Source organism: Nymphaea colorata, chromosome 1 (assembly GCF_008831285.2).
Source record: "Nymphaea colorata isolate Beijing-Zhang1983 chromosome 1, ASM883128v2, whole genome shotgun sequence".
NCBI lineage: Eukaryota > Viridiplantae > Streptophyta > Magnoliopsida > Nymphaeales > Nymphaeaceae > Nymphaea > Nymphaea colorata.
Genome location: NC_045138.2, coordinates 15,405,283 through 15,423,304, shown reverse-complemented (window position 1 = coordinate 15,423,304; position 18,022 = coordinate 15,405,283). Strand labels below are relative to the sequence as shown.

Sequence of the window (18,022 nt, the reverse complement as noted above, 5' to 3'; positions counted from 1 at the left end):
ATGGTACGTAGTCATACTGTTGAAATTAAAAAAACAGGAGGCAGTAAATAAGGAAATCAATATCCCCATAAATTTTGTCATGCTGTGTTTGGGAAGGGCACTATGTAAAGGTGAATTGATTGCAGGTTGATGGCTAGTAATTGCAGCTTTACAACAAGAGGAATTGAAAGTGGCTGAGCGTTTGTCATGACTGAAAAACAAGAAGCATTCATTGTGCCCCATCGATTGTTCTTCTTCCCCTTCAATGGCCTCTGAACTTGAACTGAAGGTAATCACTCCCATTCAACCTCCCTCTCTCTCTCTCTCTCTTTTAAGTACTGTAAAAAAAGAAGCTCTGTCTTTCTCTTTTTCTCTCCGGGTAACTGTTGAAAGAAAGGAGATTTAAAATAACAGTTCTGGGACTCCATGGTGGCATGTGAATAATGACAGTTTGGTAGAGGGAGAGAGATGCGAATATCTTGTCTCTATTTGGATCTCTCTCTCTCTCTCTCTCTATATATATATATGTTTTCCCTCTCCCTCTCTAACTTATCTTTCTGCATGTAAAAGTTGGCCCTTGTGGCTGAGGTTGGGATTAAACTTTATAGACTTGAAGGTGAAGTATATATAGCTGCTACGGTCTGCCTAACTTCATCTTACATGGGTCGATACCGAACGATAACCATACGTCGTGTTGGTGAGAAAACCGATGCAGCACAAGATGGAATATTTACAACATTGGCATGAATTGTATTTTTACAACTAATGTTTTATGCAGATTTAAAGGGAAGAGACCTTCGAACTAGTGTTTTATGAATCTGCAATAATCTTTCTTACTTATAATGTATTCCTGCTGTCAAAATGCCCTTTAAAAAACTCTTTAAAAATGATGTTAAGGTGTGTATAGATGACCATCGAAACTGGGTTTTTGATCAATCCAACTTTAAAAAAAAAAAGAACATTGTTTTCAAGATGGAATGAATAATATTGCACCCCTCTAGCTTATTCACAGAAAAGTCGTATTGTCTTGTCATAGATACAAAAATTGTCACAGATTTAATAAAACATAGTTTCTTAAAAGCCTCATGGAATTGAAGCAAAGAAAAGTAAGTGCATTTGATGGTGTACCCAAAAGTCGATTCCTTATAAATCTCCCTTTTCTCTAGCATCAAAAGAAGCCCAAGTTTAATCATTATTTAAAGTGTCGTTTCTTTGCCTAACGAGAAAGGTAAACGGGGAAAGGAAACTTAAATCTTTGTTTTGTTGAAAAACAAAGGGTAATGTAGAAGGCTCTTCATGATTTTCCCAACTTCCTGTTCTTCTTTCATGCATTAAGAAGTAGTGCTTCAGTTCATGAACAACGAAAAGGGCCCTGTCTCTCTCGTGAACTTTTGAGGGAAAAGATACAATCCTCGCTCTCTCTCACTCTCGAAAGGGAGAAAAAGGAAAAGTTGTCGCTGCCAACACCCTAATGTCTAGAGAATCATGACGCGCAAAAAATAGCAGTAATCATGGCCGGTCAGGCTCTGACTTCGCCATTATTATCTTCCACCATGTTCAGCTTTCTTGTGGCATTTGCCTTCATAAAAGAAAAAGAAAGAAATACAGTGGTCGGTGCAACAAATAGGACTACAATTACTTCTCAAACACCACTCTCATTAACTAGTCTCTCTTTTAAAACAGTAAACCACTCACACCGGCGCGTGTGTGCACGCACGCACGCAAACGATCGCAAAAATTAAAGACCTCCATTTCCCGAGTCCTGCCAACTCAATAAAGACCATCTCGTCTCATGTCATTCATCTCTTTTTTACCACTATCATTTCGCAGCATTTACTCTTTCTCTCTCGAAAAAATACGGATATATTTTCTAGCATGAAACTACTTAATGCTATTCATTAAACGGTCTGCAATTAGAGATACATCAACCAGACTAGACTACTTGCTTGCTAGTCCATATTTTTTTACATCGAGGAAAAGTAAAAAAAAGTTAAAAAGAAAAGGAACAAGAGGAAGCCCCTATGAGCAGAATGACAGAAACCACCTCGAACTCGACGAACAAAAGGGAGGGGGGGAGAGGGAACGTGACGGTGAGAGGGAGAGGGGCATTTTCGTGACTTTGTGAATTCGAGGTCGTTCCGGTCATTCTGTCACGACCGCAGGGGTGGGGTGGTAAATTCGGGGGTCAGGGGAAGAAGCCGTCGACGATCTCGGCGAAGGCGCGGAGGATGGCGTCGTGGTGGAAGGGGGAGTTGAGGGAGAGGAGGCAGCGCAGCAGCTCGCACAGGTCGTCCCGGCTGTAGATCTCGTTCTCCACGATCATCTGCACCATCGAATTCCGGAAGTCGTGGTACGGGTCGTCCGACGTCTTCACCACCGCGACGCTCCCGCCCAGCGCCGGCGGAATGAGGCCGCGCCCCCGCTCCGGCGAGCTCCGGCTGGCCTTGGACGAGGAGAAGGCGGTGCTGGTGGAGAGGTCGTCCCCGGAGAAGAACCGCTCCCACGAGCAAGACGACGTCGACGGCGGGGACGTCCCCTTCTTCCCGGCCGCCGGAGGGGGCTTCGGCTTCGGCTTTGGCTTCGGCTTCTTGACCGGCAGGCCCGCGATTCTCGGCCGGCGGCAGTTGCAGCCGATCGAGACGACGGCTGGGTGTCGCAGCGGGTTCCGTCGCGTCGACATATGTGATATATCCCGGCGGCTAGAAGAAATGGGCAGGACGGCGAACCGAATGACGCTCCCTCCTCGCCTTTCTGAAACTCCGAGTTCCGTCTGGAGCTCTCTCTCTTTTCTGTTAATTTTCTCGGGAAGTTCGCGGAAATCTGGTGAGGGAAGGAGAGAAGAGAGAGCGGGAGGGGAATCAGACTCACTCTTCCTTCCTCGCTCCTCCCTTATATGGCCGATGGCTCTCTCTAAAATCACTCGCAGTCGCAGCATGTGATGTGTGAGAAGGGGAGAGGGAGAGGGCTGGCTCGAAATCAGGGGATGGCACGTGCGAGAAAATCTGAGTCACGTGAGTCGGCCTCCGTCAAGAGCATTCATTCATTGCTCCATCAATCTATCTCGTTGTTAACGTTGCTCTGTTTTTTCCCCTTCACACGCCCCGTGTCTGGATACGATCAATTGTCACGAGACACAATGTATGGTAATGTTTTTCCCGCTTACGAGGCACCCGATGTTCCGGATATATTTCGAGATATGACGGATGGGGTGAAATTTCAACTGCCGCGCATTCCCATCTCAAACGAGGTGGAAATATTTCTCCTATAATGTTTCACTTGCTTTTGGTTTAAATGGTAAAAAAATCTAGCACCGAATTTTTCTACGGAAATATTTTGCCTGCCGTGTTATGGAAAAAGTTTTGCTTGAGAAAAACTTCAAGGGGCACAAAAGGTTGGTATGTTTGAATGAAGGTACCATATGCCTTCGGGTTGAAGGGTCTTAGTTTTACGAGGCGTTTGACAAGCAACATATATTCTAAGAATTCAATGTTTCTTTTGGAAGAAACAATATGTGACTATATCTACCATTTATTTGTTAAATGACATTATTTCATGTGTCATAAGAACATGTGTACAAAAAGTATATGTTCATCTTAAAAGAACTTCAGATGAGCAAGAGGTGAACCGATTGCCTGGATGAGAGACTAATATCTCTCCTTATTTTTCATAACCCCTAGGGTTTAAGACTACATCGAGAGACATGGGTGAGTTTGTGATACACCCGTCAACTGAAGTGTCGTAATTGTCACAGTTTGTACTCCAAGCGAGTAGTGTCCATAAAAATCAAATTAGCACTAACAATGTGTTGTTTACATGACAACCTGCTACCAACTACCATCTTAAGGTTTTATATTTTTTTTAAGTAGACTCTATTTTTTAGTGTCCTTAAACTAGGAGGGAAATGACATGCTGAGTGTATCTTCAAGAAGCTAATTATAACCATTTTAGTTCACTAACTCAATCTTTGGGTTTAAGAAATCATGCAAGTTGAACAGATAGAAATGGTTTTTTTTCTTTTAAGTTGTGCAGAAGCTTAGTCATGTTTGTTTTCAATTATATTGAGTTCTCATTGTGTTTATTAGGTCGAAGAGAGAGAGAGAGAGATTATTGCATGGCCCAATCTAAGAATTTAAAACGGCTTGTCGACCTCTTTGCGGCCTGGAAACATATTAGGTATAGAGAGAGAGAGAGAGAGAGAAGGCTTGAATTAAACTCATTTTTGGTGTTGACTCAGGCTGAGCTCAGTGAGTCCCCAGCCGGTTCATGCCCGCCAACTGAGCGTGTTTATTATATAAGATGCAACGAAAAGCGAATGACAAAGATTGGCATTCCCATGACAAATTAAATTATGGGGTTATAATGTAAAAGACTTAAACAAGCAATATCTCTGTCTGCTATATACATAAACGCCAGTTTAACTCTTTGGATTATTATATAATATATTTAGGCAGTATGAGCTGTAGGTGGTTGCGCTTGGCAGTACCATCTTCAGGCACCTTGGATCAAGATCCACAAAATCATTCTTCATTGGCATTTTCAATTATGCAAGTTTGTTGTGTTTTGCAAAGTTTCAAGGATTCAATTATTCATTGCAATGTCACTTCATTTTCCCAGACGCTAAATCCCCTCGAATCCAGATACAGTTCTTTTGACATGTTATCTGAATCTAACTCCAATTATAGTAAAACTAATTAGGACATTCTACCGGATATTTATCAGATACTAGTCGGATGCTCGAATCCAGGCACAGTTTCTTTACCAGATCTGTCATATGCATGATGGAAATTGAGAGTTTTGTTTTGCTTTCTAACGTATTCGGCAGTAAGATCAGAAAATAACGCCATTTAAAGCAATAGGTAGATTCTAAGGAGAGGAAACGTGAAAAATGTCACAAAATAAGATCGTCATCCCTTTTCGGATGTATTGTAAGTCTATTCAGTTTCAATCTTATAGATATAATAACTTGTCTTTGAGGGTTTTATAGCTGTTTTCACTGAGTAAACATTAGAAAAAGTAAATGAACAGAGTTTTTTTCATTGCCCCAGAAAATGGTTAAGTTGTCATGGCTTAAATTAGTGACTGACTGCCTACCAGCCATTATCAGAGCGCGCATCCTCTAAACCTCTTTATATCTCTTCCAAAACGACAATTTTCTCAAAATCATGTGATTTTCACACTCAAAATCTTTAATAAATTTTTGAGGACTCACGGGAATGGGTTAACGACATTTGTCGAATCTGGCTTTTTAACTCTGCAATGATGCCCATTTGGAGCATTGCGAAAAAGGTCACAGTGAAATCGGATTCAGGCCGGAGCGGCTGGAAGGTTAAAATTCCGTTGGGATCTGGGTCTGAATACCAGCCATGTAAAAACGCAGTAGGTCGGGGGAAGAAAAGATGAATGTGGTATCTGATTTATCTACTTGAGATGTTGGCGTTGATCTGTTAAAGGATTTGAACCACCTGACAACGCCATAAATTAGCCGTCTGACCGGAAACAGACGTTTCCTGGATTCCGGTCAAAGAAAGGGATGCAGAAACCACTAGCTAAACGATGGCCCTTACAGAGATGGAGATGGAGAAATTTAAGCTGCCCCTAAACGCCATGATTGGAAACCTGTAAGGCTGCCATTCCTGCCGTTCAAGTGGGCTGGACATTAGCCCTTCCACCTTCCTTCTCCCGCCTTCACTTGAAGCATTAGCAGCCAAAATGTTATCATGAAAATCAACCAACTTGCATCTCTTTTTTCTCTTTTTTTCACAACAACCGGTTCGACTGGGTGGTACGTAAACTAATGTTCATTGTTCGATTTCTGGAGAATGCTATCCTCACAGTATAGGTTGAGAATTGCCGGCCGGTAGCTAATATGGCAGAGTTTTTAGTTTACCTCTCTCTCTCTCTTTGTATAACCGTGAATAATCTATATAGTTTATAGTAAAAAGGAATAAAATGTCAATATAAATAAGCAGATTTTATAATTGCCTGCAACAACCACAGTTTTGGCTCCGGTAGAGTTCACATCATGAGTTTTTTTCTTTTTTCCTTCCTTGTACGTAAGGACTGGAAATAATACTAAGAAGGTAGAGAACAATTGATGGATGGCATACTCTATTATTGAAAGAGAAACATGTTGAAACTTATTTGGTATACATGTCGCGCTCCTTCTCTCTCTATATCAATAATTTGGCGTTTGTTCCAAACGTGCCGAATACAACTATTTATCAAAATAAAATGGCAAACTCGCAGCCAAGGGGGACAGCCACACATGAGCATGTGTGGGCAGTTGCCCGCACAGTCTCGCAAATTCTATTTATTTTCATATTGGTGGTTTCAAACAATTTGTTCATTTATATATCGTGTGCCCTTTAATTATTTTCCTAGTATCCCCTTAATCATTTTGAGATTCATTTAAATGAATGTCCTTTAGCCAAAAATTTATGATCCCATGCTCACTGCAGCAACCAAGCACTTAATGGTTCAACTTTTACAAGCATCACTCCCCACAAGACCCAAGCTATTAAGTAAAAGTCTAATAATAGAGCACAGTGAGCAAATGGTAGTATAGAAATGTAAACAGTGTCAAGTCAGAAGGCATCGAATCAAACCTCAACTTCTTACTTTATTGCCTGAGATTGTCCTTCTCCTTAGTTTTGTCCTCATTTCAACAGAAAATAAATGAATCAGAAAGAGAACGGCCAATGGCTGGTACTTTGAAGGCGGAGCACATGGCCGGCCGAAATGCGGAACTTGACGGGTGTGAATGCTAAGAGACCCAGTCAAGTTTGGAGGCCTCCCCATTTGAACCATGACTCATTACAGTGTGAACTCAAACGAAGGTTGAGGGCCTGAGGCGCCTTGAGAGAGCTTCAGAGGGTCACGTAAATGCCTCTTAAATGTCAGCGATTGAGAAGAAAAATCCACACAAGATGCAGCTGATTCTGTTCGTAAAACCATGAGCAGAGCTTGCGCTCAACTGATAGTTTCACTTTTAGCTCATTTGCAGTGGTATGAAAGAGAGGTTTTATTTCAACTTCACAATAAGGATGTAATAAAACAGGTCAGGTTCGACCACTCCTAAGCTGTGTAACTTGAGCACAATCAAACTCAGATGCATGTTAGCCTGAAGACGTAGCTTTGTGAAATTGAACGTGAGATTGGTCTAAGAGTTTGTTTGGTAGCAAGGACACTCTCTGAATGTCCATGAATCTGGCTCAATTTTTAGGAAGATTCACAAGACTTTTACAGTGTCCCTGTTGCCAAATAAGATCCGACGTTTACATACAAGGAAAATTAATTATTCTGATTGGATTTTAAATTCAGAGGGAAAAGTGTGTAAAAATTGAAGTTGGAGTATTGATGGAATCTTATTTTCCCTACCAAAAAGATTAAACGGCTTGAAATTCAAGTTGGTAGTTCAGTAAAACCGTCAGAACAGGAGCAACAAATTAAAGTGCCGAGTTTCTGTATTTCTGGCTAAATTGGTTTTATTTGGTGGGAAACTTGATGCCATCGACTGGCGCTTCTCAAAGAGCATAGTCGAAGAAACTATATCCGCACCTTATGACTTATGAGCGTTTGCTAAAACAAAAATCAGATATGTGGAAAGCTTCTATCAGCAAATGCGTGTCTTTCCGCTATCGTTCAGTCACTAAAGAAAGCATTCTTCCCTACCTTACAACTGGTAAGCATCGTATGCCATCCATTGTGTTCTTCTCTTGTGGGTGTTCTGTCAAAGTATTGCTGCAGTGGTGCTTGTCTTTGCTTAAGGGTTTTTATGGAGGAAAGGAAATTAAAGATGGGAATAGAAGCATGCTTTCTTGGTCTGCCTGCCAATCGGGAAACAAAAATGTTGTGATATTACCTGGCCCACTCATCTATCAGATATCTTTCTTCAGTCTAAAGAAGGGATTATCCGCATATATCAGTTAGTTGTTTAATAGCGAGCTTCTTACCTTGGTTATAGACTTGCCTAGTTACTTCTTTCTACTGAGGGTTGCTAAGTCTTCTGCCCTCTACCTGCCGTCGAGGAATGCAATATTTTTCATGCGTGAATTCTACAAATCTCAAAGTCAGCTGAGAATTGGCTAGCTCAAACAGAACTTTAGCAAGACATGTGCTTCATTCAGTTGAAACATAATCAACAGTTACTGTTAGATAGATCTTTGCTACAGCTGTGTTGTGAATCTGTGGTCTTAAAATCGTACACGCCGCAGACATTGGAGTTATATTCACGTACTCAAATGAGTCACAAACAAGCCATGATGGAGGGTAAATATTTCACTTGGTCTCAGCTTCAGTAATCAAACAAGCCTGCAACTCTACGAAACAAATATTTAGGACATAATAAAAAATGAGCAGTTGTACGACGCATCGCACCATTGTTTTAGCGGAAGAACTGAATCAATTTGCCATCAGTTCACTTTGGATCAGCCGAGTTACACACCACTTTACACTGCTCTCGGAGCTACTGAGTTACGTCCGCTTCGATCTTATAATATATAAAAAAAAATTCAAGCTCCAATTGGTAGTGTTCCTTTCTTATTTAGCTGTGGAGGGATCCAGCGAAACTAGTATCGATCACAACATAGATGTGAATTACTATTATGGTAATTGATGATGGAATATGAAAGGAGCTGGAGCTTTCGCCTAATAACAAGTGCCTTCTCTAGTAGATCGTAAGTCTGGGCAGAAATTACTGACGGCTTTGCTTTATGAGCTTTGTAGAACAGGTCAACTGTTCATCATCTCTCTATTGCTCACTCACATGTACATGGTGATCTACGTGGTGACCCTTTTAGTATATGTAGTTTGCATAAGCTTTCACACGGTTCTATACGTATGCAGAAACCAATTCTGTTCAACTTTGAAAGAAGCTAGGCATGGCTTCTCGATACTGGAGAACTTATTTCCAATCTTATAATGATAGCTTAACTGTGGCCATCCTAAACAAATTTAGTAGTTCCATGGGCACCTTAAACTATACTCGAAAGTAAAAATAAGCTAGTGGCAGGTTCATTGAAAGTAAATAGTGCTTTTCTTTTCCATTGTTTTCCTCTTCCTTTTCGAAATCTCTGTACATGAAATTGCTTTCAGTAAAAACATGATCCCTGGTAGTCCACCTTGAAGAGAAAAAGTAGCGTAAGGTTGAATCATCATAAGCCAGATCAGATGGCCGATTCTCAGCTTGTCAGATAGGTCTATAACGCTTTTAATAACAGAGAATTTTCTCTTTCTGCTAGTAGGTCTTTGCAGGACCCCATGTTGCCAACCCATAGAGAGTTGGTACATGATATTTGAGCATGAATTCTTCGCAATATATCCTGCTAAATTTATCTGTTTGCTCAAGCTTGCCTGGTAACTCTGTATATGAGATCCACTAGCCTCCAGACAAGAAACTCATCGCAATTTGGACATCTGTCTCTAGGAAAGCAAATTTCAGATTCTTGAGAACAGCTTGGTAAAGCCCCTACGCATATGTTTCAGAACCCCTGCACACTTTTTATTTGCTTTTTTACAACAGGGGACTAGAGCACAGTTGAGCCATGGCCAGCAACACTGCACCGACCCTTTGCATCTTGCTCTGTATAGACTTGTAGATAAGGATATAGAAGTGAAGACTGGGCAGAACAGGATCAAGGCCCCGCCGTACTTAGTGAAATGTTTGCTAAAATGAGTATGTAATTGCAGTGAGTAAGACAAAGTGACGGAAGAAGCACCCTACTGAAGAATGAAGCAAAGGACGTTTAATATGAGAAATCTTGGAAAGAAAATGAAATTGACAACTACGAAATTGTGTGGAAACGTGCATGAAGCAACCCGGAAAAGAATCTACTACTCATTGTTACTAAACAACATTCAACAATATGATGATTGAGTAGTGAGCAAAGAGGAAGGGGCCAGAGTGATGGAGAAGTCAATTCGAGGCAAAGTGGCAGACAATTCTTTGCCACATAAGAAACCACATCACATGATAAAGCAAACTGCGCTTGACCAAGCAGGGGCTGCCCCACTCTTTATACGAAAGTTGCCAAGCGCAGAAGATGTTACAAGTTCAAAATATATGAATTTCTTTTCTGCAAGTAAGAATATAACTATGTGTTACATAATGAGCAAAGCATCTTGAAGTTGTGTTACTAATCTTCAGATTTCCTGGAAGACTTATTGAGAAATGTGAGCGCTATCATGAATCCTCCATTTTCATCCCATTGTAATCCAACGGCCCAAAAATGGAGAATTTTTGCAATATAAGAATGCGATTGCATGCTCTGGCTTCAACTGTCTAATTACATGATATCAGATGGATTAATACTTCCAGCCTCAAAACAAAAAAAAACAATCGACTTAAAGTGCTGACTACTATAGGGTTTTTAGAACATGAACATCGGTGAATATTAACCCTTCTGTCCAATAGTTTTAACGCTTAGATCATCGTAGATGTGTATTTTGAAAACTACCAACAGAAGTAGCTTTCAACGCAGAAAGGTGATTGTAAGCTATTTGTAAATCATCCGACCATGAACATATGGTTAAGGAAAGTGCATAACTGATCATATTTGGTGATATTTATATTTCAAGAGCCCAACTACAATGGAACTTTTTGAAAAGTTACTTTACACCTGTCCATTTGGTATCATCTGATCATATTGATTGAATGGTTAAAATTAGTGCCCACAATTGCTCATATTTAGCAATGCTTATATTTTAGTAATTTTGCAAATGAATATGAGCAAAATTATTATTGAAAAAGGTAAACAATAATTACTACTTTATAAGTTGGCAATTTTCCAATCTATCAAGTATGCTGAAAAAGTAAGAGAATCCAATCCAATCGGTACATAAGCTTATTACGTGGAATTTTTTACGTCAAATATTTATTGTATATTATGGGATGTGCCGTACATATTGGCACCATGTTTGGCCGCTTTGCAGAGATTATATGAGGTGATGCAGCTAGTAGCATGATGTATGAACAAAAACCATCTGCTAAGGCCAGTTCGTGGGCTCCTAACTTCTAAATATGCTCTTAAAGTTGGGAAACTACAACAACATTTTCATAAAATTTAAACTACACAAAAGCGACAACGATGCCCTTCGACTTCCTAATATCCAATTGACTAATGGACAACAACAAGTCCACAAGGCCACTATTTTATGGCAGAGAGCTTCGACTAAATACTCACATCAGACAAGAACAGAGCAAAATAAAAGCTCATAAAATCACCATCAGAGTTGCCGGTAGATTTATAAAGTCAGTAATTATTATGATTTGGTATATTTGGTTAGGCAGGTTATGATCATAAATGTTGTAGTAAGTGCGTGAAAGGAAACAATATGAATTATTCTATATCTTAAAGTGATGACACGTTGATCTGCCGGCACTGTAGCTATAAACTTATTAAACGCACCGAGATTTTTATGCCAATAAGTTAAGCTTACGTCCGAAATACAAACTACCATAACAAGACTAGAGAACAGGCAGCAAGAAGAATCTGGACTAAGTCTCCGTCCGAGTAATTTGCAGCCTGAAGAATGGAGCCAACTCACTTTCCCACTAGTTTGCAGCCTAAACTATTCCCTGATCTTGCTTTTGAGATCATGGTAAGGGTAACTTAGTTCTTTCCTGTACAAGATTTAATCAATCGAACTGAACCAGATCATGAGTTGATTCCTTCATTACCAGCCCCAATTTATACCAGGGCCTGTAATTAAGGGTCTACAAGATCCCAAACGTTAGTCGATTGAGGGTTCTCTCAAAATCAGAAACTCAATCAGAAACAAACAAGATCTTCTCTAATTGCAGAACCAATAATTACAATTGCCAAATTATCATCACAAAGACCCTTGATGAAACAATAAGCTTTTGGAAAAGATAGGCGGAGAAGTGAGTGTAACTGTGTAAGCCGCTAGCGGTTATGACACTAACCGTTATCGGGCAGTCTGGAACCAGAGGATCCCAAGGAGGCGATGGAGCGCCGGGGCGAGCCAAGCGGAGAACCACTCCTTAAGAAAGCCGAAGCACGAAGTTGGAGGAACCTCGAGGTAGCGGGCAGAGAACCTCGACCAGAGCTGCTGGAAAAGGTTTCGGTCGGAGTTGCTCGGAGAGACGGCCATCGGCTGGAGGTACGCCCAAGCTGCCTGCTTCACAAGCCGGTTGCGGATGGGGATCTCGCGGCCGTCGCCGTTGGTGACACAGCAGCAGCTGCACCGGTCTCCGGCCACCGGCGATTGGGTTCCATAGGGTGCCGTTTGGAGGAGGTCCTTCAGACTCGTGTACGAGGAAGGGGCGATGGAGATGAGGCTCCAATCGGCGAGCTCCGTGTGGCAGCCGTTCCGGCTATCATTGACGAAGAAGCTCGAGCTTTGCGGCCGGATCGGAATGCTGGTGTCGCGAGAGTCCACCGCCGTTATGGTGTTCCGCCGTTGGAGAGGCGCCAGAGGCCCGACCTTTACAGCTACCATCGTCAAAGATGAGAGAGTAAGACGGGTTTCCCGTACCTGGTAGGGAGCTATGTGGGAGATAGCCGGAAATTCGCCGGGATCCGATGAAGATTGACTGCTCTTCGACTCTTTCAGTTGTGAATTGGGGGAATCTGCCGTCCCATGTTTGACGATCGCGAGATCGAGTGAGAGAGAGAAAGGGGGTGGACCGTAATCGGGAAACTGTCCCGATATAAATGTTTATGCCAAATTTTGTTCAAGGCGCAAGCATTTGTGCATAATCTAAAGAACGAGTCCCAGATTTTTACGAAATTCCCGATACACATCCAGCGTTTGGCTGACCAACGCTAAATAAGAGCCTGCTTTTCTTATTTCTCCATTATCTCTTCCCTAAGATCAGCCAAGCTCGGGTGAGGAAAAAAAAAAAGGTATTTCTTCCCTTCTTTTCACAATAAGAAGAATAACGAACGAAAATTTGTATATATGATATGAACTTCACATTCTTTGAAGTTAACAAGACTGATTGGTTGAGCTGATTTCTATGAAACTGATTGGAATTATTTGTCGAAAAGAACAGGGAAAAGTGCATATGGTTTCGATGTTGCTAGTTTGATGGAGTGGTGATAGGTCTTAAATTTGTGATGTCTCATCAACTTTTGTAATCTATGGACTTTGATTCATCACGTGTCTCCGAACAAAAAATTGCATGGTCCCTAGATGATTGAGATGTCATAGGCTACGAGATCTGAGGCTTCGATTCGATGCTAAGACTTTGATCCTATGCCACTAAAAACAATTTGAATTTTCTAAAGTGAATAGACTGTCAAGAAAATGTTTCTTTCGAAAAACAAAAAGGGTTTTGCTTTAAGTTTATGCAATTGACAAATTCATTCGCATCACATTTCCATTAACAAATTCTTCTCCACTTTTTGTTTATGGGTATGTTGGAGAAGGTCAGAAGTTGATATGAAATCCGCACTCAGGTTGTTTTTGTTAGCCTCAGATCTTAAATCCACTTTACATGTTAAAAACCAGGGATTTAAGGTTAAATCCGTGGATTTGAGATCCTAGTGAACTTATATCACGGATCCATGGTGAAACAAGAACAATCTCAGCTAAATTGTTTAAAGTATATTTGAATGTGAAGGATCTTATGTGCACGGCCTTTGCTGTGATTCACACTGAAGTCATATTTCATCAAACAAAAAATCCACCATGCCTAATAAAATGCCTGTTCTTCAGCACATAATAGAGCCCGCTGCAAATGGTTCACAAAAAGATTTATTTACTGAAAAGTAAAAATGCTGAATAATTGAGGAACGAATGTGTCAATTGCGTATAACTCAGGGACTAAGTGCGCAAAATGAAACCTGAGAAAATAGAAATCTTGAATCTCTCCCTCTATTCCAAGCAAAATGTTCTTTCTTAAGAAAAATGGCCGTTTGCTGAGGGATCCTTATTTCCCGGGAAAGCGAAGGAAAGGAGAAAGAATCCACTAGTTAGGAAGGCCCACATTGTCGTTCAGAAAGCAAAATCTTTTTAAGTTACAAATTAGATGGAATGAGTTGGCAATTCGTCTGGACGTAGAAAAATGTTTTTTTTTTTTTAGTTTAAAATGTTTTTAGTTTTTAAACTATAAAACACAGGAAATAGGATGAAAATTTGGCGGAAGAACATTACTCTAGCAATGAAAATATATTGAACATGTTAAACTATCTATTCGATTTTGAATTTATTTAGTAAGATCTGGTAAAGAACTTAGGATCTAATTAAGGATTTGGAATCAGCCTCAGAATCTTAATCTTAAAAAAGAAAGCTAGAAAAGATTTTTCTAGAATTTTGCTTATAACTTTCCCGAAAGTTGTACGAAGAAGATTGAACCCCCTCTCACTTTCTCTCATGTGAACACATTCTCAACAAGGGTCTTGACATACTTTTCCAATTTCAGCTTGGAGACTGATTTGGATTATTACATGAAAAAGTGAGTGGCCTTTCCACGTAGTTATCGTTATCGTTATCGTTATTCCAGGTAAGAAAACAAGGTAGGAAAATCAAGTCTCACTTAGGGACAAAAAGCAAGAGTTGAGAGACATCCTCCCTCTTTCTCTTACTCCCTAGTCTTTGATTGCTTTTGGACATGAATGGTTTATGGTACACTTTTCAATACTTTTGGCGTGTAAAAAAGTACCACCCATAGAAATCAAACTAAAATGCATCAACTGCGCGTTCCTCAGACCAACCAACTATGCTATGATCCTCGGCGTCAAACCTTTCACGGTAGGAAAAAGTTTACCCACATAATGGAACAATTTGTGGGGAAAGGACTTTTTCATGCGTAACACATGATTTCCTATTTGATGGGTGTCCTTTTCCTACGGGATTTTGCAGGGAGAGAAACGAGGTCCCATGATTTTGTGGCCAGTGATCCAAACCGTTGGGTGTAAGCTGGATCTAAGATAAGTAGGGTCTTCGTAGGGAGTCAACTCTAAATTCTTATTTTCAATAGTTGGATTTGGATATACCTAGGTCCAGTTATATGGGTCAGCCCCATGGTCATTGACTCGAGTTCAATCGAAAATGTTAACTATATATTTAATGTTTCATAAAAGAAAAAATTGAACTCCACCCCTGAATACTACCAAATTTTGATTCAGATTAGGACCTGAATTTTTAAACTTGAACCCAAATCCGATTCGATTTGAATTCAAAATCAGATATTCGAGACAAAGTTCGATTAGCATTGGTATCCATATTTTGTTCCAGATCCGACTAAAATGGTCGGTTTTCGGTTCGGCAATGGGATGTTACTGACCCGTTGTCATCCTCGGCGTCAGGTTCCCGGCGTCCATGAGCTTTTAGCTGGTGGCGCCGACTACCCGGAAAAAAAGGAGCAGCCAGGCCTTTGTCTCATTCTCCATCGGCAACATGTCCCGGAATTAGATTGCCCTTTTGGTTTTTCTGGAAAAGAATTAATAATTCTGTTATTATCAATTCAATGTTTTAAACCAAGTTTAGTATTTTAATAATGTGATTGATAAATGTAGTGGTGGTGCTGGTATAGCGTGTCACACATACGCCTCATTTTCTTCAAAAAAAAAAAAAAAAAAAATCTTTTTAAAGAAATGTGTTGTTCGTTGGACACTCTATTGGCATTTTCCGGAAGTGGATGCGCCTTCCATTGCTTTTTCTCTTCCCGTTTATTTTGTTTATATATTTTATATGATTGTCGAACCATGAGATATGACATGGACGGCAGGGTGGGATCCCTCAATAATTCAGCGTTTATTTGGAAAGGGAGTTTTAACATTCTGTTATGTATCTGTTACTTTGTCAATATCCTTTCATTTATATTATGTTACTATTTTACGTATCTGCTATTGTTCTATACATGATGCCGGGAGTTTTAACATACTGTTACTTCTGCCAAACACAAACAAATATAGTGAGCCCATGTGGATGGAAAGTGATAGGCCGCCTACTGATCTCTAATTATGGTGAGTTTGTTTTAGGATTTCTTAGTAAATGTTCATATCCCCGTGCGGGATTCATTTTTTGTGATATATATTTTCAAAAAAAAAAAAAAGTTAGGTTGAGGGTCTACCATCAATCGGTGGGGAGATCTCCAATTTGCTCTTTCAGATACTTGCCTTTGATATAAAAGCTGTAGCAAACCAGAGGCGGAGATAAAAATTTTCTTTTAAACAGACCAAACCATATCTTCAACAGGAGCCCAACTATATTTTTCAAAATGTTTACTAACAGACACTGTATACTTAATGTTTGTTTGCATATTCCTTTTATTGGATCGATCCTTGTTAGGAGGTGGCCTTCAGAATGAATTAGTATTGGAGCAGATGCGCTTTCCCGCTATGTGGATTTTTGTGCTTGTTTCTGCGACCCGTCTGGTAACAGTAGCAGTTGGTGCAAACCGATTTGCTTTTGTGGCCGATCCAGGGGTGCCCTGCCCCGTCTCAGGTGTCAATTGTTTTTTAATATATTTAATGCTTATGAGCGTGGATGAGACAGTGCCTCATCAAACTTATATGAAAGGGAGGCGCATGCAAGCGATACCCATCGGGAGAATAATCCCCCCCTTTCTTCGATCCTTTGTGCCCTCGGTGGATTTTCCGCCAAGTATCCCTTCTCTTCGCCATCAGCTTTCCTACTAACAGACACTCCAATGAACGGAAAAGATGCATCGTAACTAAATCACTAAAACCCTCTCTCTCTCTCTCTCCCTCTCTCTCTCTCTGGCCATGGCTTCCTGCACCAGGGTTCTGTCTGCTTCATTTCTCGAATGCCATGGCTCCCCCTCTCTGCATGCCCATCAAACTTATCGTTCTCACTCGACCAGCCTTCCTCAATTTTCTTCTACTGCTTCATTGCCGTCTCCGTCATATGCCATTCACAGAACGTCAAGGAGGAGGAAGGCTCAGGGAAGGAGGCTGTTGAGGTGCCGGGCTCTTCAGGATACCAAAGAGACGGATAGCACCGCAGAGGAGGTCACCCAAAAGTACGGCCTCGAAGCTGGCCTCTGGAAGGTATGGACACAGCTTAAATAGCCTCTAGTTGAAGATTAGTACATGAAGAGAGTGTGTTTTCACCGGTAAGTCGAATATGCCAAGCGGAAACCAACTTCACGATGTCTTTTCAATTTTATTTTTTCCAATTGCAAAAACGAGCGACAGACAAGGGAATTCATGAAGTTGGGTAGATTTTGCAAACACTTGGCCAGCCGAATGTTGGAAGAATAACTACTTTTTTGTTCCTTTCCTATTTTCACGTTTCCCCCTGATCGGTTCCTCCTTGCTTCCAAATTCTCCACACTTCTTCCGATGCAATGTTCTCCACCCTTCTTATTTTCCAAACTTGAGCTTCTAACGATGCGACCTACTGGGCCTGATTTATTTTTCCCTTTTCTTTCCTTTAGATATTTAGCTCTAAAGACAAGAATGAAGAAGGAAATAGCAAGAAATCTAAGACAGATGAGGCTAAAGAGCTGTTAGCAAAATATGGAGGAGCATACTTAGCAACATCAATCTCTCTCTCCTTAGTGTCTTTCGGACTCTGTTACGTGCTTGTGAGTGCCGGTATTGATGTACAAGCATTGCTGCAGAAGGTATGAGATACAATAAACATCAGATAGATATTACATATATGATGTATGGACACCTTCATTGCATATGAAACCCATAGTGCAGCAATGTTGCTCCTAGACAAGATAAACATCATGAAAAAGAATAACTTCCTGTGCAGGTTGGAATATCAGCGGGCGAGACTGGAGAAAAAGTTGGTACTTTTGCACTTGCATATGCTGCACACAAGGCTGCATCTCCTATCAGGTTTCCGCCAACAGTAGCCCTTACTCCCATTGTTGCGGGTTGGATAGGAAAGAACGCAAAGGGAGAAGAGAAGCAATAAGTACTTGTATGCAACTCCTCTGCACTTCATCTTGTTTTGTACACCTTGATATCTTTTCCCATAAGCATCTCAGCTTCGCATATTCGTGTTCATTCTATCTAATTCATGCTTCTTGTTATCAAGAAGCCCAACTGGAAATCAGTCTAAGCAAGTGAATGAACCAAGGACTTTAAACTTGTGATGT

At 40.7% G+C, this 18,022-nt stretch overlaps 3 protein-coding genes across 3 annotated transcripts; 1 reads left to right on the top strand and 2 right to left on the bottom strand.

Annotated features, from left to right (window-relative positions):
- Positions 1-1,843: 1,843 nt before the first annotated feature.
- Positions 1,844-2,960, bottom strand: LOC116264347 (transcription repressor OFP8-like). Its single transcript, XM_031644494.2, has one exon. The coding sequence runs from the start codon at positions 2,912-2,914 to the stop codon at positions 2,165-2,167; it is 750 nt and encodes a 249-aa protein (XP_031500354.1). The 5' UTR covers positions 2,915-2,960; the 3' UTR covers positions 1,844-2,164.
- Positions 2,961-11,743: 8,783 nt separating this feature from the next.
- Positions 11,744-12,761, bottom strand: LOC116265015 (uncharacterized). Its single transcript, XM_031645530.2, has one exon. It carries the CDS (start codon positions 12,436-12,438, stop codon positions 11,905-11,907), a length of 534 nt encoding a protein of 177 aa, XP_031501390.1. The 5' UTR covers positions 12,439-12,761; the 3' UTR covers positions 11,744-11,904.
- A 3,802-nt stretch (positions 12,762-16,563) lies between these two features.
- Positions 16,564-18,014, top strand: LOC116246059 (uncharacterized). Its single transcript, XM_031617748.2, has 3 exons — positions 16,564-16,958; positions 17,348-17,536; positions 17,674-18,014. Exons 1-3 carry the CDS (start codon positions 16,674-16,676, stop codon positions 17,836-17,838), a joined length of 639 nt encoding a protein of 212 aa, XP_031473608.1. The 5' UTR covers positions 16,564-16,673; the 3' UTR covers positions 17,839-18,014.
- The last annotated feature ends 8 nt before the right edge of the window (positions 18,015-18,022 follow it).